We start from the raw sequence: 24,136 nt of genomic DNA on the forward strand, positions 1-24,136 counted from the left end.
TTGTGGTTGATCACACTGTGAGTCCTCGTGTTCCTCCAGACTGAAAGCCCTGAGCTCTGAATCAGACAAATATCCATCTGTTAATATCCATCTTTTGTTTATCTTTTTCTCTGTCAGAAAACCACAACTCCTCCCTTATCTGCTTTTATCCCCGGGATGGAGACATAAAAATATCAATTGCATTAGTTTTATTAGCTTTATTTGCTACTGTGATCCTGTATGGCTCAGTGGTAGAGCATTGCGTTAGCAGCACTATGAGTTCAAATCCAGGGGACACCCATCCTGGAAAAAACGTATACCTTGTAATGCATTGGATAAAGGCATCTACCAAGTGTGTTAATGTATCTATCGTAATCGTACCTGCAGCATATCCATATTAAAAAATGCTTTAATTGAACAATGCTATTATAAAATACTAAATGCTGTCTCTGAGTATCCTTTCTTGCTATGTCATGGCCGTCGAAAAACGCAGCTGTGATAAAACCACAATGGGCTTTTTCCTCACCCTCCCTTTCCATTTTCTCTCTCCATCTCTATCACAATTCCTCTCTGTCTCCTCTCCATTCCCTCTGTGCGCCCACTGTCCTTTCATTCTACCCATCGCCAACCCTCATTCATTCCCTCCACAAATAAATTTTAAATGCTTGATGTGGCTAAAGTCCAGCACTACACAGAATCCTAACTCACCATTAGAAAGTACAAGGCTGCATGGTTGCGTGTCGGGAGCATCTTAACATACAGCCCATTGACCGGGAACGCTGACATTCATGTGTTTTCCTATTCAGGTCAGTGGGCTTTTCAACACAACAGCATGGCACTGCGGAGGAAGGGGGCAGGGGTTTTTAGTGAAAAGCTAACCATGTCTAACATGGTTACATAATGCAGCTCGTAAAAAAATAGCAATAGGACCCTCCTGCTAATTCAGTCTCTGCTTCAATCACTTTTAAACATCTTGCAAGAAGCCATTCTATCGTAGGTATAATCACATTTTATTTGATTAAATAGGAAACAGTGTAACATCAAGATCCACCCACATACACGCACTCACACAGACACCCAAAAATAAACCTCTATTAAACATGTCCATGTGACGGCAACTTAACAAATGATCTATCCATCCGAACCAGGACACTGTTGTCATCCACAAAATCTTACAGTAGCTTACCTACAGTACTGTATAACACCAACTGCCTGTGAAACATCACCTATATTGTCCTCGGACTTATTATAGAAGTCTCAAACAATGTTCACTGCAGGCAGGAAGAACAATCATGTCCTCATATCCACAAGTCTTTGATGGCACGTTATATACACAGACAGCTGACTGGCACAGTGTTTCAAAAACAGCAAGAAAAGGACGATGAGGAGAGACAGAAACTGAGCTCATGTGGTCGAGAAAGAAGGGCATGCGTTCTGCTACATACATTCGAAAGATACCGCTGAATATCCTGTCTTGGCGTCAACTGTACACGTTGAGAGGTTCTGTTTATTTGCATACAACACGTGGGGGACTAACATTGATCCACAAAGTTCACTTGAAAAAAAAGTCAAGACAAGAAAATCTTAAAGTAACAAAGGCTACAAAGAGCCTTCATTTCTCTATAACAATATTTTCCAGTGTGGCAGGCCAAAAAAGAAAAGCACCGTTCGGATGATACTGCGCCCTTTGGGTGTTGTAGACCTGAATAAAAACCCACAAGACTCCGTGTTAGATTGCTTGTTTCTTCTCTGAGGCTTTTAAGTACCACAAAACCATTACAGATCATTTTGATGCTCTTCTCCAGAGATAATGGACAGCCTTTCTTGTTTCTACAGAGAAGGCCTACGTGGCTTTTGATTGCAGGTGAGGGCTCTTGTGCTTTAGTGCCTGCTTTTTAATTTGCATGTCAGGTTGCCATGGGAAACATTTAGGGGCTGTGTGTGTGTGCGCCGTCTGTTCCTGTTGGCACACAGGGTTAAATCCAAAGAAATAGTCTGTGCAATGATGAAATGAATGGAAACATCTAGTTGATACAAAAAGGTAACCGTGTGACGCAAATGAGTTCGAATAACCGTAACAATCCAGTTGGGAAGAAATTAGCTGCAAAAGGCTTGCACCAGGCTTACTGTATATCAAAGATCTTGAGAAAATAGTTGCCAGTGAAATGTTTTAGGTCTCGACATGAACCGAACAAGAACATGAGTTATTTTCTGGGGTTGGCAGCTGTAGCTGTTGGTGCAGGCTTATTGCTGGTCCGGCGGACGGGCACTTTGGACACGGGTATCCTGGAACGTGCAACCTCTGTCCTTCCCTGCATTGAATGGTAGGTTGGAGTGGTTCCGTGTTTGACTGGAATCTTTGATTCCCGGGACAAGCTCGTGGCACCCGCTGCACCGCATGCCGAACTCTGCAAACCAAGGTTGGGGTCAAAAATGTCCTCTTGACCGGGGGTTGGGGTGACAGCGCCTGATTCTGTGGAGATATCACTGAGGGTCTCCTTGCTGCTATTTTCCCGTGAAAGAGAAAATTGACCCTGCTCTTCATTTACTGGTGTCGAAAGATTGGAGTGGTCGTCATCTCCATTGGGCTGGGCCTCTCGATGCTGCTGCTTTGCAGGTCTGCCTCCGCCACTTACAGGTATTTTGCTTAGAGTTGTGGGCTTGACTGCGGTGCCCCTCTTCACTGGTTTGGTGATGCTTTGGGTAGCCACAGAGTCTCGTGTATCAGTTCTTAAATCCTTCCTTGAACTCATGCTTTTCTCCTCTTCTGTTCTCTGAAAAGAGTTTGATGACACAGCAGCCACTGTGTGGCTAACAGGAGATAGTGGTTTAGTAGAGGAATCAGAGATAGAGGGTTTCCTTACAGTTGGGGCATTTTTGTCACTTTGGTTGATGGATTTTGTAGTTTGTCCCGTTGGCGGCTTCGGGTCAGGCCTTGTAATAGGAGCGGTATTGCTGCTTGTTGATAATCCAAATGTTGTTATAAGTTTTGGTCTTGGTCTTGGTGCACTGGTTGAAGGAGGTTTACCATATATAATAAATGGTGGTGGTTGTTGTTTAGCTGCAGAGGTAGTTGGTTTTGATGCAGGAGTTGGAGCTTGGGTGAGTTTAGCAACAGGGGTCGGGGCAACTTCTGTTTTGATAACAGCAGCAGAGGTTGGAGTGGTACTTTTTGAGGGCGGAGGGGAGGATTCAGAAGTTGGGGAAGAGATTGAGAGAGGAGCAGGTGTTGAGATTGGGATAGGTTTGTTAATGGAGGCAGCTGTGAAGCTAGATGATGTAATTGTGGTGGGTTTGAGTTCAGGGCTAGATTTAGGGGACGGGGCAGGTTTGGTCGGGGAAGTAATAGGTTTAGCGGTGGGGCTTGATGTAGCACTCTGTGTAGACTGTGTATTAGAGAATAAAGTGGGTGTTGGAGTGAAGTGAGTAATCGGGGTAGATGTGTCTTTAGCTATTGGGGAAGGTATTGGTGTTGGTGCAGGCTGAGCTATGGGCGTAGCTGCTGGGGTTGGTGTCGGCCTGGCAGGAGGGCTAGATTGAGTGGGAAAAATAGGGGCAGATGAAATAGACTGTGGCGTTTTGGTCAATGGAGAGGATGTTGGTGAGGAAACTGTGGGTTTTGGTAAAGGGCTGGTAATGGGTTTTGTGTTGATAGGTGAGGGGATGGGTTGGATAGCTGAAATGATAGGTGAAGGGATGGGTTTGGTAGCTGAAATGATAGGTGAAGGGATGGGTTTGGCAGCTGAAGTAGGGGAAGGCTTGGAGGATGTGGGGCTCAAAGTTGATGTAGGCGAAGGGCTTGGCTTTGATCTGATTGAAGCAGAAGAAGTTTTGTCAGAATCATCCACCTTCAGCGTGGTATCTCCACCCATTCGACTGCTGGCTTTGACCCATTCTGCCTCAACGTCTGCTACAATATCTCCACATGGCGTCAACGTATCAAAGCTTAAAATTGATGAGATATCTCCAAGCAGTGTGCTCAAACGTTCATTTGTTGGTGGTATTGTTGCCTCGCTTACCTTTAAAGAGTCCTTTGATGATGTGGGGCCCTCTTGTGGTGTGTGAAGCTGTTGCTGTTCTTCCTGTTGCTTGTCCTCCACAGTGCGAGGAATTGGACCAGGTGTCAATGTGAGGCTTTCCTTTATAATCTCAACGCTATTGGAGCGGGAAGCAACAAGGGGAGGACCAGGTTCAGCTTCCTCTTCAGCCTCCTTTTCTTTACCAGGCCAGCGTACATTACTAAACAATCCCTTTAGGCCTTTTCGTTGCCGTCCAGGCCTTTGAGACTCGGTCTGAGCCTGCCGTTCTCCCGCTACTCCTCGTCTGCCTTTGCGAAGCACATTAAGGAAGCTCAGAGACTTAGCTGAGGTGAGAGAGGAGATGGACTGCCTCATGTTCTCACTTGTAAACTCGCCCATCGGAGCATCTTCCTGTTGACTCTCCTCCTCCTGGTCAAGATCCACTTGCTCTGCTTCTGCTTCTGGGGCGGTAGGCTCATTTAATCCATCCTGAGTATCGCTCCTCGACGGCGGTGATTTAGGGCCTCCATCTCCTTTCCCACGCATGGAAAAGATGCTGGTGACACTGCTGCCTGGTTTCCGCTTGCCGAACAGCTTGAAGGCTTTCCTGATTTTACCTGGAGGCTGCGGGTCACATGGCGGCGGCTCACAGCTCTCAGACTGTGCATCCATATTCCAGCTCCACTGCAGTGTGTCTTCACCTTCGTCTCGATCTGACCGTCTACGCACGCGTTCTCTCTTTGCAACCTCACAATTAAATAAATAAAAACCAGTTCCAATGAAAATAAATAAACAATTACCTCTTGCTTTTAAATTTCTGCAGAATATTTTTGCACTACGTATTTATCTCCGTCTCCACTCTCGTTCCCTCCCTCTATCTATTGCTCGTTTTCAAGCGCTCCCTCTTTCTCTCCCTCTCGCTCTGTTCCTCCCTCCCTAGCCTCCGCCCTCCCTTTCTTTCTCTTTGCTACTCTCCTCTGGCTGCTCCAGCTGGTCGCCATGGCAACTGAGGGTCTAAGCAGCTTTCGTCAGCAATGGAGCGGAGCCAGGGACTGTCATCATGCTACACTCTCCTCCTTCCCTTTCTCTCTCTCTCCATCCACTCCCTCTTTTCATCCAGCTAAGTGTTCATCCGTCTCTCTATCCAGTTACTCATTCAGATTTATCCTTCATATTTGTGACTCTGTTCTGTTTATATCAGCATCTCTCCTGCATATGGAACAGAGAACAAGACAGTCACTTCTGTTTAGAGGATCAAATTTACAAACTCACAATATCAATCTAAACAAAAGATGTTACCACTCCAAGCACATGTGTTGAATTTCTGTACGGACCCACTGATGTACACATGAGAACTGTCTAGGATTAAATAGTCTGAGCTGGTAGTGTAGTGGGCAGTGCCTCAACATATGGTGCAAATGCACTTTTGGCGACCCAGGTTCGATTCCAGACTCAATCTTCTTACTTTGTCTTTTGTCTACATCCACCAACCACCCACAATCTCTGGAGAATCTCTCTCTCTCTCACAAACACACACAAACAAAATTCCCATATGTAATCAGTATATTATATACATTATGTACTTGGGTGATTCTCACGAAACCATTGAAACACCACGGCACTAATGATTTTAGCTTTAAAATGTGTAATATAGTAACATTAAAAAGCATCAGAATTAACAAAATACTGTGTTCTACCTTGCACAATGTGTGATTTCAACATAAGAATTTATAATTGTAAATTTTATCTCATTTTCTGCTGAAATTCTCATTACCGCAATGTGTCCGGCTGTGTTTGAACATGCGTTATGTTGTAATTTAATCAAATTAACACAAAAATATTAAGAAAAAAAATAAATGGATGTTTTGCTAGACTACTTTAGATGACAGAAAAAATATTTACTGAATATTCATGTATAATAATAATGAAGAAAAATTAGGAAAATGATGTGTCCATGCCTGATGTTCTCATCCTCCGCAACACACTTTGAGAACAGTTTAAGCACACATACAGAATTTTAATAAAGTTTGATTTTGAGTGACCAAGCACATGGACCAGTTACTTCAAGATGGCTACCAGGTAAGATCATTTTTTTACAGTTAATTTGAAATATTGTCTTGTCAGAATGCTTACACGACATTTTGATTATCATTACCGCAACAGATGCTTATTAATGTTAATTTAATTAATAGAAGCATAATACTTTGATTTTAAATGCATGTGCAGAATCTCCAAATTATGTTCTTTCAGGTTTGTCATGTCATTTTGAAAATATGTCAGTGTTGATGTTTTCTGACTGTTGCGGTAATGAGATTTTTTAGGACTAATTTTTTTTAATTATGTTACAAAAAGTGTTAAATGATAAGTAAAAGTTTTTAAATGAATGTTCCCATTTACTTCAGACTTTGTTTTTCAATGTCTGGTGGGAAAAAAGTAAAATTAAGCAATTTTTACATTTTCATGCTTTTCGTGATAATCACCCACTTATAGGCTCGCGCTTTGCTCAGTTGTGTCACACTTCACACATTTCTCTAGGATCTTATTGACATGAGGACTCCAGTCATCACAACTCATTTTGCTCTCATCATTGCCCTCTTGTATATACATTTTTTTTAAATAGTCATTGCCATTTAAATTGCACGTGTCCCCTCTGTGGATCAAGTGGGTGTTGAGCCAGAACTGCAACTTATACCTTATCTAAAATAATACCTCTAGTAGTTGCATGATCCATCCATTTCCTTTTCAGTTATTATCTGTTTAGTATTCTCTCTCTGTCTTTTTCAAAGACATCTTTCCTCATTTCTTCAACCCATCAGAACAAAACAATAAATTAATTCTCTCCCCAAGTGGTGCTGGGCTCAGTAAACAAGACTCACTAGACATAACAACACATCAAACTGTTTATATCTGTAAAAAACAATATGTGTATGAGAAATAAGGGACTGGTGATTATAACTATCGAAAGATCACATACAAGCTGGAATAATGCATTATTAGACGAATTACATCAAACAAAAAAGAAAGAAAGCTCAGCACAGAGTGTCTCTCTACCGCAATGTAGGACTAAAGTGATCTGAATTGAGTTGTTGTCTTTGTCTCTACCATTATTTTTACCATTTTCACTGTTTTATTTGTATGTAGCTGTAAACAATGTGGCGAATGCACACAATTTTGTCATGCAAATAGAGAACCTTAAAAAACTGTGTGTGTGTGTGTGTGTTATCACAAGCAAGACATCTAAATCAGGCCCAGCACAAGATCTCTTTATCACAAGAGTATGAACAGACAATTTATTCTTTGTTCTTGGTGCTGTTACTTCTCTGACAAGCTCACTTCTCTAAACCTCTTAAAGAAAAGAGCAGAGACGGGGGAAATGAGGACAAAAACATCTATTCTCTACATTCAGTACAGAGCAATCCAACACATCTGGCAACAACACAAAACAAACATTCAATTTTCCACATAATCCAAAAATTAGAAGGACCACATTTCAAAGGATATCAGTCATTTTCTAAGTAATTTCCAGCTGGATAATATTATCTTTACATCCTTACACTGACACCTATACACATTATGCAGCCTATTGATTTATGTGTCCCACGCACGCTGTACTGTGCAGTCTTAAGTAACCAATCATAAATTGCCTTTGAACTTACCTTATTAAATATTAATGAGGTATAAACAATCCGCGCCCTATATTTACTTCATCTGAAAGGAGAGTAAATGTAAATATTAAACAGTAACAACAAAGTGACCTTAACATAATAAATACAAGACCTTGTTGCTCATTTGCATGTTCAGAATATTAAAAAACTGTGGATTTATGATAAGAAGTTTAATAAAATTGGGGCGCTTACCCGTGAGCTGTTGTGTTAATGTTACTGAGCTTATATATGCAAATTATGCGAATACATTTAATTGAATATATTAAAACTCTAATGACAAAGGTTATTTATTAACACAAGGTGAAGGATAGAGTATGAAACGTGAAACGCCAACATTCTCAATCGGGAGCCTGCAGCCTCCGTAGGTCGCATATGCAGGCTCGTTACGTCATCAATCCTGTTTATTTAAGTTAACTGAGCATTACATTCGCAAGTTCTAAGCATATTACAACAATTTACGATTAACTAAGAATAACAGTCAACGTTATAATTGTTAATATTCTGAAAAAAGACACACATCTATATGATCTATGCAGCCTACAAATGCGACCTTCGGAGGATGCAGCCTTTCCATTGAGAAACGGCCATTTAAAACAACTGTGCTGCTTCCCTCTACTGGCCGGACATAAAATTGCAAATAACGTTTTGTACGATTAATATAACATAATCTAGGTCATTATATAATAAATAGAGTATAAATACAGTAAAATCCTATTTTTTACAGTCTATGGTAAAACACAGCGATTTATTTGTTGTTATTTATTTGTGTCTAAAGCAGGCACAGTATGTCCAGTAGCTTTTTATTAAACATATGGACTCGATAAAATCAATGTCTGTCGATTTAATTTTGTTTAAGATTTCTTGATATGTTGAGTTACTGTAAACAAAATAAACTAAATGTAACACTAAACAAAAATCCGACGTAGAGAAAGGTAAGAAGTAATTTTATCAGTCATTAATTTATAATGAATTTTATAAAGCTACATTTTGAATTTAACGTCAAACATCGTTTAATTTATCGATAATGGAGACTTGATACGCTGTTGGTGTGAAGATCTTTGTTTGCCTCGCGCTCGTCGCTCGGACTGCCTCGTGCCGTTCCGTGACGTCACTGGCACCCTTCCCGAGGGTCGGACGGATTAAAGATGGCGCCCTCTCAAGCAGTAAGATGCTGTCAACGGGGTTTATCCTGGATACCTGTCATTTTTATCAACCTGATCGTGGGCTGGTCCTACTACGCTTACGTGATGGAGCTCTGTATATGTAAGTTTACATCCCAGTTTGTTTGGTTAAGTATGTCACAGTGGTTAAAAGTCGCTGGTTAGTTGCTGGAATGGTGATATGGGCAGGAAGTGACTGCGACTGACTGGTACCAGATATTAGTGCTGTAAAACCGCTTGGTTACTACGTATGCAAATATATGTATAATTTATATCGGAAGTCAATAGTGTTTGTGAAGTCTGCAGTGTGATTTCAACAATTTTACAGTTTGTCAAACAGATAAAAGCTGAGTCTTATGCCAAGATGTTCAAAACGTTTTGATACTTACTAAGAGCAGGTTTTGGAGAATAACGTTAGTTCATTTAGAAAAATATCTATGAGGTAATATGAGTTATGTCTTAACTTTACTTAAAAGACTGATTTATTTTTATTATTATTATAATTAAATACACCGCTTTTATTTGAATCTAAAGGTAGACTTGATAACTTTAGTGACTTTATTACCAGGAAGACTCAGACTAATCATCAACATTTTGTTTGTCATCATTGGCCAGCTGATGAATGAAATGTAGAGCAGTGAATTCATTCTGACATTGAATTTCATCTTAAACTCATTTATTTAAAATTAGTTTATACATTCATTTCCCATATTTATAAACATTTAAAGTAAAGCTACGCAGATATGTGCAGACATGAATGTGTTTAATAAAAGTAGGGTTTCTTTCAAGTCTTCAACTTGAGCTTTTGTTAACCACTTCATAGGGAGCTGTACATACAAGCTAACTCCGCCCAGTTATTACTTTACCATCAGTCTCCAAATACACTCGCTTCATTGTGCATTCCTATGTGATTACTGCCCTAGTAAACTAAAGTGCTGTAATATATTAAAATCCTTTCCTTATTCACCACCACCTTTATGTGTGAGCAATCTTTAACCTTTATCGTAAAAAAAATGTCATAGATTGCACAGACTGTGCCCACATACCATGTAGCTGTCAGTCATTCATTGGGTTGTCTTGGCAACCAGGGTATTGTATGGGCAGAATGCTGCCGGATGGCAGTACCAGTCACCCAGTGCCCCGGCCATACTGGCTGATCGGGCTTAGCTGGTGAGAGCTGGGAAGCTACAGAAAGCATGAGTGGTATCCCAGTACTCAGCAGATGGTTTTGTAAATGATGCCTATTGTTCTTTATGAGATTGCTGATGATTAACCTTTGGCTACTTTCTCTCTGCAGATACAATCACTAACACTGAGGAACAAGGTAAGAGAAAAAAATGCAAATTTTTTTTAATTTAACCCCTTAGGTGGTCAAATACCCTTTGAGTGCGGGGGGGGGGGGGGGTGAACATGTGATATACATCTTCAAATTAATATAACTCGAATTTGGGGGTTTTCACAGAAGTGTCAGGAGGTGAAAATATTAAATAAATAAATTGTTATAGCAGTTTAAATTTATTTAATAAATAAAAATAATTCCATAAATAAATAAAATTATAAAAATGTAAATGTTTCACAAAAGTAATAATGCAAACATGAAGGCATAAGTCTCAAGTAGTTCTGATCCAAATTTCAAGTTGAAATCGCATTGAACATCACAAAAATAATTCATTGAATAAAAATAATATTTTGTATGAGGGAAATTAAACCTTTTTAGGTACATTTGGAGTTTATTTAGATTTATGACATTATTTCATGAAGACCCCCTTAAGGGGTTAAATAAAGAGTGACCTTCTCCCAATTTCTTATTTCTGCATTTACATTTATGGTTTTGGCAGATGCTTTTATCCCAAGCGAATTGCAGTACATTTAAGCTATGGTTTATTTGTATAATGTCTGTAATCTAAATATTATAGTTTTAAAATTTTCATTATTGTAATATATATTGATGGATTTGTAAAGTGTGTATACATCATTTGTAGGTAATAGTCCTTAATAAAATAAAAAAGCGAAAAAAGTTGTTTTACAGATATGTTATTATAATGTGAACTTTGGTTTTATATGCTTTTTTTTTTAAAGAAAATTAACACAAATTAAATGCTAAATATTTAATTTTTTTCTTCATAATGATTTTGGGGAAAATGTATCCCAGTTAACAGGACTTACCAACCACAAAGTATTGCAAAAGCAGTTACCTAATCCAGCCTCCTTCTCTTTTTAGTCACATGTTTTGCCATACCAAAGTGAACTGATGTTCCCCTTTGCATTTGTGTTGTGAACTTTTATTGTGGGTTAAAGTACGAAGCACTGGAGTGACCGAAAAAATGATTGTATTTCCTCTTTTTTTTCTGTTGCAGTTATTTATTTGATAGTGTTTCACATCTTCTTCTTTATCTTCATGTGGTCCTACTGGAAGGCCATCATTTCCAAGCCTATTGGCCCCTCCAAAGAGGTACTCTTTATCTCTCTCTCTCTCTCTCTCTCTCTCTCTCTCTCTTTCAGACAGACTGAGCTTCAGTACTCACATCTGGAGGCAGGGCAGTAATGGAAGCTGTTAAATGTACTGCTCTGTAGTTTCATTACCACAGAATATAATGACAGAGAAGAGGAGAGCAGGAGGAGGGAGGGTATAAAACCTAGATCTTTTTTTAGTATTTAGCTTCCTGTGGTGCAGAGGTGTAGCCTAGCGGCTCGTGCACCCGCGTTGACACGACAAGCTGTGGTGCTTATGTGGGTATTTTCGGTTTGGGTCTTGTTCATGTCATCATCTCTCCTGTCATCTCTCCATTGGTGCTGTCAGTGCAGATGGTGAAAAGGCCAAAAAATATAGCAAACTATGAATTGTGGTTGTGTTTGTTTTTGCTCGTATGCTTCGAGTTAAAGATCAGGAAAGCATCTATTTAACATCCTGTTGTCCGTCCTAGTTCTGTCTCCCTAAGGCAGAAAAAGAGCTGTATGAGAAGGAGGAGAGACCAGAGACTCAGCAGGAAATCCTGAAAAGAGTGGCCCGAGATCTGCCTGTATATACACGCACAGGCTCTGGAGGTGAGCTGATATTTACTCCTTTATAACTTTATCTACATTTTTATTTAATACGTTTAATAAGTCATTGATTCTCGTACCTTATGGCTTACATAAAATGCAGTAGGATATTTTTAAAATGTCCTCTGCATTAAAAATCTAGCAGTGATGACAGCATTGTAATTTCTGTCTGCTTAATTGTGAATGGTTTTCCATCAATAATCAACATTTCTTATATTTTGCAATTAGAAGCAGGATGCTGTTGAATGAATAACGACTTCTTCATCTTCCCCAGCTATCCGTTACTGTGACAGATGTCAGCTGATTAAACCAGACAGATGCCATCACTGCTCCACCTGCGACAAGTGAGTTCTAGCAGAATGCATCATGTTGTAAAATCTTTCTTATGTTTATTTCTGCATCACTTTTGTTTTTCCAGATGTGTCCTGAAAATGGATCACCATTGTCCCTGGTATGTAACTTAAATTTTATTTTTTGATGAGAAGTATGAATGACCTCAGATTTTCTAGGTTTGGGATTTTTTTAATCCTCTTACATGCTGGATTCACACCAAACGAGGTTGAGGCGGCAAAAGCACGCTATTCCCACGTAGTTGGACACGTAAACATTTTGAGTTTACTTGCTTCATTCGCGCGTGAAATTCTAGTAATTTGAGACATTTACGCGGAAATTCGTGTCATGCGACTCCGCTCGTTTCCTGTAATCACGTCACTACTAGAGCAAGCTCCTGATTGGTTAATGCGGCGCGGTTTTCCGCCAAAGTTCAGATTTTTCAACTTGCGCGTTTCCCGCGGCAACGCTCAATTCGCATCATTCGCGCGTTAATTCGCGTACTTGATAGTGATGGTCGTTTTCGAAGCACTGCTTCATGAGACTTCGAAACATTTACGAATCTTTTGTTTCGAATCAGTGGTTCGGAGCTTTTTTCAGACTGGCCCAAGTCACGTGATTTTAGCAAACGAGGCTTCATTACGTCATAACTGTTTCGAAAAGTTTCGAAAATCCGATGGTTCACCACTAGGGGGAGTTGATCACATGACCAGTGTCTAATATGTTTAGGTGAACTCGGGTCAGTTTTATTATGAAAGTTCATTAAACATTTATCCTTCTGACTAATAACACTGCCATTTTGTCTACTTTTTGTTCATAAACAGATTTAATGACAAAAATGTGCATAATTAATAGGGTAGTTAGTTTTAATGATTTGTTTGCCCTAAATAAAACTAAAAACACATAATAGACTTTTTTTATGTCTTAATTAAGTTAAATAATTTTAAAACATATTTTAATACAAATCTTGCTATTATTTTGTTTAAAAAAAGTGTAAAATGTTCGGACATATCTGCTTTTACACTATTTTGACCAGCAGGGGGCACCAGCGTGTGTGGTGTTTCGAACTGCTTCGAAAAACTGAATCAATTTTCGTAGCAATTGGTTCAATTGATTCGAAGCTTCGAAAAGCTTCATTTCTCCCATCACTAGTACTAGACGCGTGAATGACTCTAGTACAGGAATGGGAGGCGCAGAAGCCCCTCCCATGACCCGAATTTCCGCCTGAATGTTGTGCCATGCTAAACGCCTCATTCGTGCCGCGAAACTTCCAGATGCGCGTAAATACTTCTTTACATTGACTTAACATTGAAATCACTCATGCTTGACGCCTCTACCGCGGCTGGTGTGAACCCAGCATAATGCTACGTACAAACACCAAACGTGGGGCATCGCGTTACTCGCTCTACATTATTCGCGGGATCTAATTTCGTGTCATGTGAATTTTTCGCTCGAGTTGAATATTTTCAACTTGGGCGAAGACAATAGCGCGTGTTTTTGCAGCAATCACGCCACCCATATCGCGTAATTCACATCGCCCCACGCGAGGATGCGTCTAATCATGTCTTTGCATTGACTTTGTATGCTATCTACTCGGGCAAATTGTTGAACTCGCGTTTGGTGTAAACCCACAGTAATTCTCTTACTTTGATGGACCTTTGAAAAAGTGGTTAACTACTAATTTAAAGCAGAACTGCTTTTTAGTGGTTTTTGGGTGGGTGAATATGATGACCTTGGCTTGATTTGTTTCTGCTTATTTGACAGTTTTCACCGTTTTCATTACTTTCAGGGTTAATAACTGTATCGGATTCTCCAACTATAAGTTCTTTGTGCTGTTTCTGGCGTACTCCATGCTGTACTGCGTCTACATCTCCGCCACCGTATTGCAGTACTTTATCAAGTTTTGGACAGTAAGTTAACACATCCACATTGGTAAAACCCATTCCTTTAATTTCTCACACTTTTACTCTTTGCACCTTATAATGTTTTACAGTGATAATTGTAGCTGTCGGATCAAGTGAGGAATATTGTACCAAATTAGGGTAAACAGAGTCTTGTGAAGGTGTTCAATGACTTTAAATGATCATGTTTATACACACCTACACTGAAAAAAATTATTCATTGAATTCAATAAACTTTTCCAAGGCAAGTGGCTGCAATCAACCCATTTAAGCTACATTTAAACAAAAGTTTTATATTTTATTTTACTTTACTAATCTTTTATTTTTAAATGTAGCTTAAATAAATTGGTTGCGGCCACTTTCCTTGAAGGAATTGATTAAATTCAATGAATCATTTTTTTCAGTGTACTTACTAAAATAAATAAATAATTAGAAGTTATTTGATTATGTGAAAGAGCTAGCAGAAAGTCAGTTGTGAGAGCACAATATGTCTAAATTATACAGTTGATCAGTTATTACACAAAAACGTTGACTGTAGGCAGTTAATTGTATCGGTGCTGAAATTGTTGTGTTGGCAACGTGACTTTATATTGCAGTCAAATCATGTTGTTAAAGCATAATGTGATTTGTACGTGCACCTGTTTGAGAAAGTGACATGTGACCACAAAACCAATCAAAGGGTCAATTTTAGGAATCTTAGGAATTAAAACGATTTATAATTTTATCCCATACGATGTTTTTATAAATATACCCATGCGACTTATTACTGGTTTTGTGGTCAAGGGTCACATATATTGAAGCAAAGGGATTTCTGTGCCCCTAACATTCTGTCTGTGTTTTTAACACTTTGCTTGAAGCTTTGCAGACGGAGGGCTTTAGAGCAATGCCCGGAGGTAAAACAGGCCTGCTTGCTTTGCTCTGTTGTCACTGTAGGCGTTGGTTTGGTGTGATGTTACACTGTTGCTTTGTTTTCTCACTGTCAAAAAATAAATCGTTGTTGCAAAATTATATATTTTAATAACGCAAACACTTTTTGGTGGCACAATGGTTATTTTTTGGTGAACAAAGAAAGTGACGCATGTGTAGCCAGTGAACCATTTTGAACAACTTTGCATAAGCTATTAAAAGTGATGTGTGTAACTTTTAATGATTTTGGGAATGTAGTTGTAGCTGTACAATTTCATGATTCAAGTTATAGGTGTTATTATTAAAGTTATAATTACATCATTATGATCAACGTTACAACATACAGTTGTGTTCAAAATTATTCAACCCCAACTGAAATTGATTGTTTTGGCCGGTTTGACATTGATTTTGATCATTCAGTCATCCTGCTTACAATTACATCAAAGAGGCATGTGTAGGTAAGACAAATATAACATAACATTTATAATGAAATAACCACAAATGTCTTTTCTGTGCTCACATCATTTTCAGTTTTATTCAACCCCCAAGTGACATTCAATCTTAGTACTTAGTACAACATCCTTTTACAGTTAAAACAGCTTTTAAACGTGAAGCATAGCTTGACACAAGTGTCTTGCAGCGATCTACGGGTATCTTGGCCCATTCATCATGGGCAAAAGCCTCCAGTTCAGTCACATTCTTAGGCTTGCGCACTGCAACTGCTTTCTTTAAGTCCCACCAGAGGTTCTCAATCGGATTTAAGTCTGGTGACTGCGATGGCCACTTCAAAATGTTCCAGCCTTTTTTCTGCAACCATGCTCTAGTGGATTTGGAGGTATGCTTGGAATCATTGTCCTGTTGAAAGGTCCAACGTCTCCCAAGCCTCAGGTTTGTGATGGACTGCAACACATTGTTATCCAATATCTCCTGGTACTGAAGAGAATTCATGGTACCTTGCACATGCTGAAGTTTCCCTGTACCTGCAGAAGCAAAACAGCCCCAAAGCATGATTGACCCCCCACCATGCTATACAGTAGGCAAGGTGTTCTTTTCTTCATAGGCCTTGTTTTTCCTCCTCCAAACATAGCGTTGATCCATGGGCCCAAACAGTTCTAATTTTCCACAGAACACTATCCCAAAACTTCTGTGGTTTGTCCACATGACTTTTGGCATACTGCAGTCGACTCTTCTTATTCTTTGGAGACAGCAAGGGGGTGCGCCTGGGAGTTCTGGCATGGAGGCCTTCAGTACGCAGGGTGCGCCGTATTGTCTGAGCAGAAACTTCAGTACCCACATCTGACAAATCTTTTCTCAGTTCCTCAGCAGTCACACGGGGACTTTTTGCCACTCTACGCTTCAGATAGCGCACAGCAGTCGCAGTTAGCATCTTTTTTCTGCCACGACCAGGAAGCGTTTCAACAGTGCCCTTTGCCTTGAATTTGCGAATGATGCTTCCTATGGTGTCTCTTGGTATGTTTAACATCTTTGCAATCTTCTTATAGCCATTGCCCTTCCTGTGAAGATTAATCACCTCTTCTCTTGTCTTCCTGGACCATTCTTTTGACTTCACCATGTTTGTAACCACACCAGTAAATGTTTAGAAGGAGTTGAGTATCATAGTCATTTTAAAGCTGCCTAATTGGTGCTTATTAGGCTTTATTGCTGTTCCCTGACATCCACAGGTGTTTTCAATACCTGATTGAAAACACTTCAATGAACCTCTGTTCTTCAGAGTGGTAGTTCTTTAAGGGGTTGAATAATTGTGTCAATGAAGAATTCACAAAAGAAACATTTACTACTATATTACAAAACCAATTGATGTCATTTTAGTTGCATATGGTTCTTTAAGAAGTCATTGTAGGATTTCATTCTGAATACAATTACAAATGTACACTAAATTCCCTAAAACCCTTAACAGCATTGGGGGTTGAATGATTTTGAACACAACTGTAAACACTGCAGTGTCCAGACACACTGATCATAATTTAATCCTAATGCATCAAAATACAAATACACACTTCACATTTAAAGGTAACCTATTATGCAAAATCCACTTTTAAAAGGTGTTTAAACAAATGTATTTTGTCAGTCTGTGAACACAACCATCCTACAATGAAGAAAATGTACTCACTTTTTTAATCCCCATTAAACCCAAGCAGTCTCATTAGACATGCTGTTTTGATTCTCTTGTTAATGTGATGTCACACTGATAAAGCCCCGCCCACAGTCCTGCATCACCCTTAGGCTAGTTGTACCCTGTTTTCTTCACAGACACAACCTGAGCACACCTGAGACATTGCACTTGTAGAAATGGTCATAATAGGTGCACTTTAAACAGATCAGCTGTCCATTTGTAACCATTTGTATTGTCAGTTTTTTTTGTGTCAGTAGGTCATTGTAGCTTTATACAAGCTGAGCTACACTGATATTTGTTTGACGCAGGATCTGAGTTTGTGTCGTTGTCACATCTCTGGTGTCTTGCTTAACAGAATCAGCTGCCGAACACTCAGGCAAAGTTCCACGTGTTGTTCCTCTTTTTTGTGGCGGCCATGTTTTTCATCAGCGTCCTGTCACTGTTCAGCTATCACCTCTGGCTCGTGGCAAAAAACAGAACCACTATAGGCAAGTGATTCCCCTTCACTTTCTCTTTTTTTTCTGTGATTAAATTAGCTCTAGCTGTCTAGTCATCACAGCAGACTTTGGTTGGGAGTTCATTTCTGCTCTCAATTTAAAGTGATAGTTCATGCAAAAATAAAAATTCTGTCATTTACTCACCCTCAAGTTATTACAAACCTGTATACATTTCTTTGTATTACATTCATAGTATTTTTCTTTTCTACTATGGAAGTCAATAGTGCTCCTGTTTTTGGCTTGATTTCAAAAATCTTCTTTTGTGTTCAGCTAAATAAAGACAGTTATAGTGGTTTTTAACAGGATGAAGGTGAGGAAATGATGACAGAATTTTTATTTTTGGTTGAACTATCCCTTTAAGAAATATGTGATAAGTTGATACAATGCGATACAATAATCATTTACGTTCGTATAGTCTGTTTGAATCATGGTAAAATATATTTAAAAACTGTAAAATACAACATGCATGTTTCTTTCAGGGAAAAGAAAGCATCAGTCTCTCCGTGTCACATGTCTCTCACCAAAAACTTTGGCCAAACATTTTGAAGTATTAAAAATATTTGCAATGTGTGTACAGTATTGAGATATTTGTGCTTTTAAATTTGGTTCAATATATCATGCTACCCTACTCCAGTGTCATGAAAGTAGTTTGAACATCACATGTGCTTAATTTTAAGTGTTCTTAAGCCAAATGAATTCTAGTCCTGTATTGTATTCTTTGTTTTTGGTCACTTTTTTAAGTTTAGTCTTTATTTGTTATCTCTTATCTATAACAGTCACATGTGACTTAAGAAAATTCAAGCTAATAGAAGTGTACTCACAATGAAAGCTTTGATTCTGTGATGGTATGTGGTAGATGTCTGGTGTCTGTTGTGTAAAAAAAGTTAAAGATCTTAATCTCATCTTTCATTTCTTTCGTGTAGAGGCTTTTAGGGCGCCAGTGTTCAGAAATGGCCCGGACAAAAACGGTTTCACTTTGGGCTTTCGCAAGAATATTACCCAGGTGTTTGGAGACCAGAAGAAATACTGGTGCTTACCAATTTACAGCAGGTAAAATGTTTTTTTTTTACCATCTGTTTAACTGTTATCTTTTGTCCATGTCAGCTATACCAAAAAGTCTCTTAAAATAGGCTCATTTTCCAGCTCCTCTAAAGTTAAAAACTTGATTTTTACAGTTTTGGAAGCCATCAAGCCGATCTCCGGGTCTGGCGCTAGCACTTTTAGCATAGCTTAGCATAATCCATTGAATCTGATTAGACCGTTAGCATCACACTAAAAAATAACCAAAGAGTTACAATATTTTTCCTATTTAAAAATTTACTCTTCTGTAGTTACATCGTGTACTAAGACTGACAGAAAATTAAAAGTTGCGATTTTCTAGGCAGATATGGCTAGGAACTATAATCTCATTCTGGCGTAATAATCAAGGAATTTGGCTGCAGCCTTGCAAAGATATTATGTTGTGCCCGAAACCCCTTGGTAAGTTTCAATAGCAGGGGACTATTTTCAGACAATGCATAATATCATAAAGTTATGTATATTATATTCATTTCAGTCAAGAGACCCTTCTAAAAGTTACACACTGCACCTTTAAAGTGGGTTTTTGCAGACTGGCTTACATATTAATACTGGAGATTGTAATGCAGCAGGTTAGCTGTATGTGTTCATGTGACTTACCAGTCTTGTGTTATTAATAGCATGAAAAACCTGTCTACTGTTTTTGGGAAGTTATGATAGCACAAGCTATTGTTTCTCTTTCTCTAGTTTGGGAGATGGCTACACATTCCCCACTCGACTAGTCAACACTGACTCAGAACAAGGCAATGTTGAACATCAATCCATTAAATGGTAACTACAGTCTTAATTTTTTTCTAGTTATTTTGCTTTTATTTTAGTGTATGAGAAACTACAGTACAGTCTAATACTACAGTCATGAGGATAAATTAAACCACGATTATTTATTGATTTGTATGTGGGTGATTCTCACGAAAACTTGGTTTTAAAAATGTCAAGCATGAAAATGTAAAAATTGCTTAAATTTACTTTTTTTCCCACCAGACATTGAAAAACAAAGTCTGGAGTAAATGGGAACATTAATTTAAAAACTTGTACTTATCATTTAACCCTTTTTGTAACATAATTTAAAAAATTAGTCCTAAAAAATCTCATTACCGCAACAGTCAGAAAACATCAACACTGACATATTTTCAAAATGACATGACAAACCTGAAAGAACATAATTTGGAGATTCTGCACATGCATTTAAAATCAAAGTATTATGCTTCTATTAATTAAATTAACATTTAATAAGCATCTGTTGCGGTAATGATAATCAAAATGTCGTGTAAGCATTCTGACAAGACAATATTTCAAATTAACTGTAAAAAAATGATCTTACCTGGTAGCCATCTTGAAGTAACTGGTCCATGTGCTTGGTCACTCAAAATCAAACTTTATTAAAATTCTGTATGTGTGCTTAAACTGTTCTCAAAGTGTGTTGCGGAGGATGAGAACATCAGGCATGGACACATCATTTTCCTAATTTTTCTTAATTATTATTATACATGAATATTCAGTAAATATTTTTTCTGTCATCTAAAGTAGTCTAGCAAAACATCCATTATTTTTTTTCTTAATATTTTTGTGTTAATTTGATTAAATTACAACATAACGCATGTTCAAACATAGCCGGACACATGAGAATTTCAGCAGAAAATGAGATAAAATTTCCAATTATAAATTCTTATGTTGAAATCACACATTTCGCAAGGTAGAACACAGTATTGTGTTAATTCTGATGCTTTTTAATGTTACTATATTACACATTTTAAAGCTAAAATCATTAGTGCCGTGGTGTTTCAATGAATTCCAAGCATTTTTTAAGCACTATTTTCCCTAGAAACATTACCAGTTTAATGGAATGAGGTTTATTTTCGGGTGGTGTAAGTGTTTTGTGACTGATGGCATAACTGTTGTTATGGTAACAGCGCAGTTGATGGACAGACAAACCCCAGACCTCTGAGTGAGTCACAGAATCATCTCCTAGGAAACGATACGCACTCTGAGGAGTCCAAAGACGGCAGTCGTGCAAACATCGGTACGTCACAACAACTATTTCTAGAGAACATTACCTGTGTCCCAGTTTGAATACTATCCGCTATAAATAGTATGCAAAATTAGATTTATTATATCCCACTTTGTAATATGTTGAAATTAGTATCCCTGAAGTACGTGTTCTAGTATTGGTCTGCTGTTTCCTGTAAAAAATCCAGAAGTGCTATTATAACCTATTATAGCCTTTTTACAAGATGTAATCTAAGTCTTAGGTGTGCCTAGAATGTGTCTGTGAAATTACCGCTCAAAATACCCCACGGATCATTTATTATAGCATCTCCAAAATACACCTATTTGGGTGGGAGCAAAAACGCGCTGTTTTAATGTCTGTACCTTTAAATGCAAATGAGCCACAGCTCCTCTCTTCCTTACAAAAATACAGTGAGTGCTTTCAGTAAAATAGATCTGATTAATAAAGTCTGAGACAATAGTATCTATTGGACAGAGTACAACTTGCTGAGGGTGGAATCTATGGTTATGCAGAACTGTTAGTGGGCGGGGCTTTATCAATGTGACCTCACATTGCAAAGAAAATCAAAACGCATGTCTAATGAGACTGCTTTAAGTTAATAGGGATTAAAAAACAAGGAGTGGGTGAATTTTCATCGTAGGGTGGTTGTGTTCACACACTGTCAACACACATTATGTCCAAACACCTTGTAAAAGTGAATTTTGCATAATAGGTGCCCTTTAAGAAAATTAACTTTAAAGTCTTTAGCAACTGCATCCACTCACAAAAAAAAAGTTTTGATATATTTATGATATATCTTGATGGAACATGATCTTTACTTAATATCCTATTTTATAGCATAAAAGAAAAATTTATTATTTTGACCCATACAATGTATTTTTTGCTTTTGCTACAAATATACCCTTGCTACTTTTTTTTAGGTCCAGGGTCACATATAGTAAACATTACACTTGCATGTTAGTATGTCTCGATATTTGCATACTTTTTTGATTTGCACTAAAATGTGTATACTTACTTATAACAAAAACTAGTGATGCATCGATACTAAATTGCTTTGCCGATACCGATGTTTAACTCTTTTCTCGCCAGCATTTTTTTTTAAAGTTGCCAGCTACACTGCAAATAATGATTTCCAAGAATTTTTTTTTGTGTTTTTGGCTTGTTTTTAGTAAAAATATCTAAAAATTCTTAAATTAAGATGCTTTTCTTGATGAGCAAAACGACCCAAGAAAATAAGTGATTTTGTGCATAAAACAAGCAAAAAAATCTGCCAATGAGGTAAGCTAAAAAATCTTGAACATTTTTCTTAAACACTAAATTCAAGAAAAATTTGCTTAACCCATTGGCAGATTTTTTTGCTTGTTTTATGCACTTAAATGTAATATTTTTGGTCTAAAAATAATTTTTACTTATTTTCTTGGGTCGTTTTGCTCATCAAGAAAGGGCATCTTGGTTTGAGAATTTTTGGATGTTTTTGCTGAAAACAAGACAAAAATACTAAGAACAGTTTTTCTTGAAAATCATTTTTTGCAGCGCAGGGCCAGCATTTTTCATGATTTTCACAAAAGTTTAATGCCTTACAGAAAATGTTCTTCTTAAAATATATAAACATATGTATAATACAACATTTATATATCAAATGAAAGAACAGACCCTCTGCTTTCAAAAAAAAAAAGTGCGGTTACAAAAATCCGGTGGTCCACGTACTGAATGCGTGCACTACCCTGATGATGAAATTTGCCTCACGCGCACTGTAAGTGGACCCCTTACATATACTTCTAGCTTAAGGGTCAAAATTTTTTTTTACCAACTGATATCGAATGCATGTATTTTGTTGCATCTCTAACGAAAACAGTACATACTTTTAGGGCAAACTGGGATGTAGAAATTGTATTTTAGTTTTTTATGAAGACACCACAGGGTATTCTTACAATTTTTATGATTTCCTTTCATCCTCGAGCTTATTTATTCAGCAGCACTGTTCTTTAATACGCACCATATTATTACCCTGATGTAACCGGCTGAAAATGACACTGACTTTATTACACTAAAATGTGTGGAAATGAATGTGTTTTTATAAAGGTCTGAATTGTGTCTGTTTGTATTCCAGAGGGATGTCACGCTGCTTCTGTTACAATGGAGAACGAGTCCTAGTCAGGTGAGTCTCAGTCAGTGCATAGTGGTTATCGTGTCAGTGGGCTTTGTATTAATAAGTATGATTTTCTGTCATCCGTTAAACATTAAGGATGTAAGTCAAAGTGCCTCAGTCCACATACACTTCCATCAAAGTGAAAATCTTCAAGTTTCTTTTGCTCGCACAAATACGTTATTTTTAATGTAGCTTAAATAAAGCGGCACATGTCGCCCAAACGCGTTGTAACGGAGGAAAAGCGGCACGGTTGCATTTTCAATGCCGTTTTAGAAGCAAAATTTGAAATGCCTGGAATCTAAAAGTTGTTTGTTAAAAAGTAATGATCTTGGTGTTTGTTTACCCTTAAAGCATGATCTTTTTTTCTGTTCTTCTCTTAGGAACAATGCGCATTTGGTTTTCCTCTGAAGGATGCACTTGTTTGAAGACCTCATGTGATAGCTTTCAGATATAATGCCTTAAGATCAGCAGCATTATCTCATCTGTACGGATTTGACCTGCAGCGTGGGCGCTGTATTTCAACTACGTTAATATCAGCACAGACTTTCAGGTTGTTTGCACCAAACATTGACTGAATTTGAACGACTTTTCAACTTTTTCTTATTTCATGATGGGTAATAAATACTTAGACATGTTTTCTCCAGATCTTGATTTTTTTGACCAAAAACCTTAAGTTCATCTTCAGGTTTTTGTTGTATAGTATATCTGTTATTTATTGTTGGTTAACCTTTAATACTACTCCAAAAGTTAAACATGGTAATGTGGTGACTTTTTGTCACCAGGGATTTTTGAGGAAAGATTGGGAAGTAACATGTAATGCAGTATTTGATTCGAATGTATTAATCCAAAGTAACAGAGTTATGTTTACTACATGCAGTAGCAACGTCCTGGGTAACTGATGAATAGTAAATATAAGTCAACAAGTTATTTGGAGCCCATCGAATGCATTCACTAGACCTAGATAGAAAGTGTCTTTATTGTATTTATTGATATTGAATGGACCACTTTAACATTCGCTTTACTCTTTCATCAACACTAATTTCTCTTTTTATTAAGGTCTTTTTAAAAGACACATTTTTTTCTGACCTCATCCCTATCAGCATTTTACTCTAAGCTTTGTTTAGCAGCTGGTGTGAAATGTGACGTTGAAATCTCAGGCCAAGAAACAAGAAGTGCTTTCTGTTGTCACCTATGAAGCAATAGTTTCCTATGTGTAACACTAGCTGAGCGAGTTTATTTCACATAATTGTGTGTTTTCGGTGTAAATTT

General features: G+C 37.9%; 2 protein-coding genes across 3 annotated transcripts; one reads left to right on the forward strand and one right to left on the reverse strand.

Moving 5' to 3' along the window:
- Positions 1-938: 938 nt before the first annotated feature.
- On the reverse strand, positions 939-4,946 carry LOC129447100 (uncharacterized). Its single transcript, XM_055208693.2, has one exon. The coding sequence runs from the start codon at positions 4,668-4,670 to the stop codon at positions 2,184-2,186; it is 2,487 nt and encodes an 828-aa protein (XP_055064668.2). The 5' UTR covers positions 4,671-4,946; the 3' UTR covers positions 939-2,183.
- Positions 4,947-8,767: 3,821 nt separating this feature from the next.
- Positions 8,768-23,503, forward strand: zdhhc20a (zDHHC palmitoyltransferase 20a). 2 transcript variants are annotated; one of them, XM_055208018.2, is made up of 14 exons: positions 8,768-8,926; positions 10,121-10,147; positions 11,181-11,275; positions 11,748-11,868; positions 12,140-12,209; positions 12,284-12,316; positions 13,985-14,105; positions 14,954-14,989; positions 17,492-17,624; positions 18,557-18,683; positions 19,398-19,481; positions 20,621-20,730; positions 22,829-22,876; positions 23,248-23,503. In XM_055208018.2, the coding sequence occupies exons 1-13, from the start codon at positions 8,809-8,811 to the stop codon at positions 22,870-22,872; spliced, it is 1,119 nt and encodes a 372-aa protein (XP_055063993.2). In that variant the 5' UTR covers positions 8,768-8,808; the 3' UTR covers positions 22,873-22,876; positions 23,248-23,503. The 2 variants fall into 2 exon arrangements, with proteins under 2 accessions (XP_055063993.2, XP_055063994.2); XM_055208019.2 differs by lacking the exon at positions 14,954-14,989.
- The last annotated feature ends 633 nt before the right edge of the window (positions 23,504-24,136 follow it).

The sequence above is a fragment of the Misgurnus anguillicaudatus genome, chromosome 12 (assembly GCF_027580225.2).
Source record: "Misgurnus anguillicaudatus chromosome 12, ASM2758022v2, whole genome shotgun sequence".
NCBI classification, from domain to species: Eukaryota; Metazoa; Chordata; class Actinopteri; order Cypriniformes; family Cobitidae; genus Misgurnus; species Misgurnus anguillicaudatus.

Coding starts and splice junctions, on each gene's coding strand:
- zdhhc20a (XM_055208018.2), top strand. CDS start 8,809: ATGGCGCCCTCTCAAGCAGTAAGATGCTGTCAACGGGGTTTATCCTGG. Junction 18,684..19,397: donor TGCTTACCAATTTACAGCAG/GTAAAATGTTTT, acceptor CTCTTTCTCTAG/TTTGGGAGATGGCTACACAT. Junction 19,482..20,620: donor GAACATCAATCCATTAAATG/GTAACTACAGTC, acceptor TTATGGTAACAG/CGCAGTTGATGGACAGACAA.
- LOC129447100 (XM_055208693.2), bottom strand. CDS start 4,670: ATGGATGCACAGTCTGAGAGCTGTGAGCCGCCGCCATGTGACCCGCAG.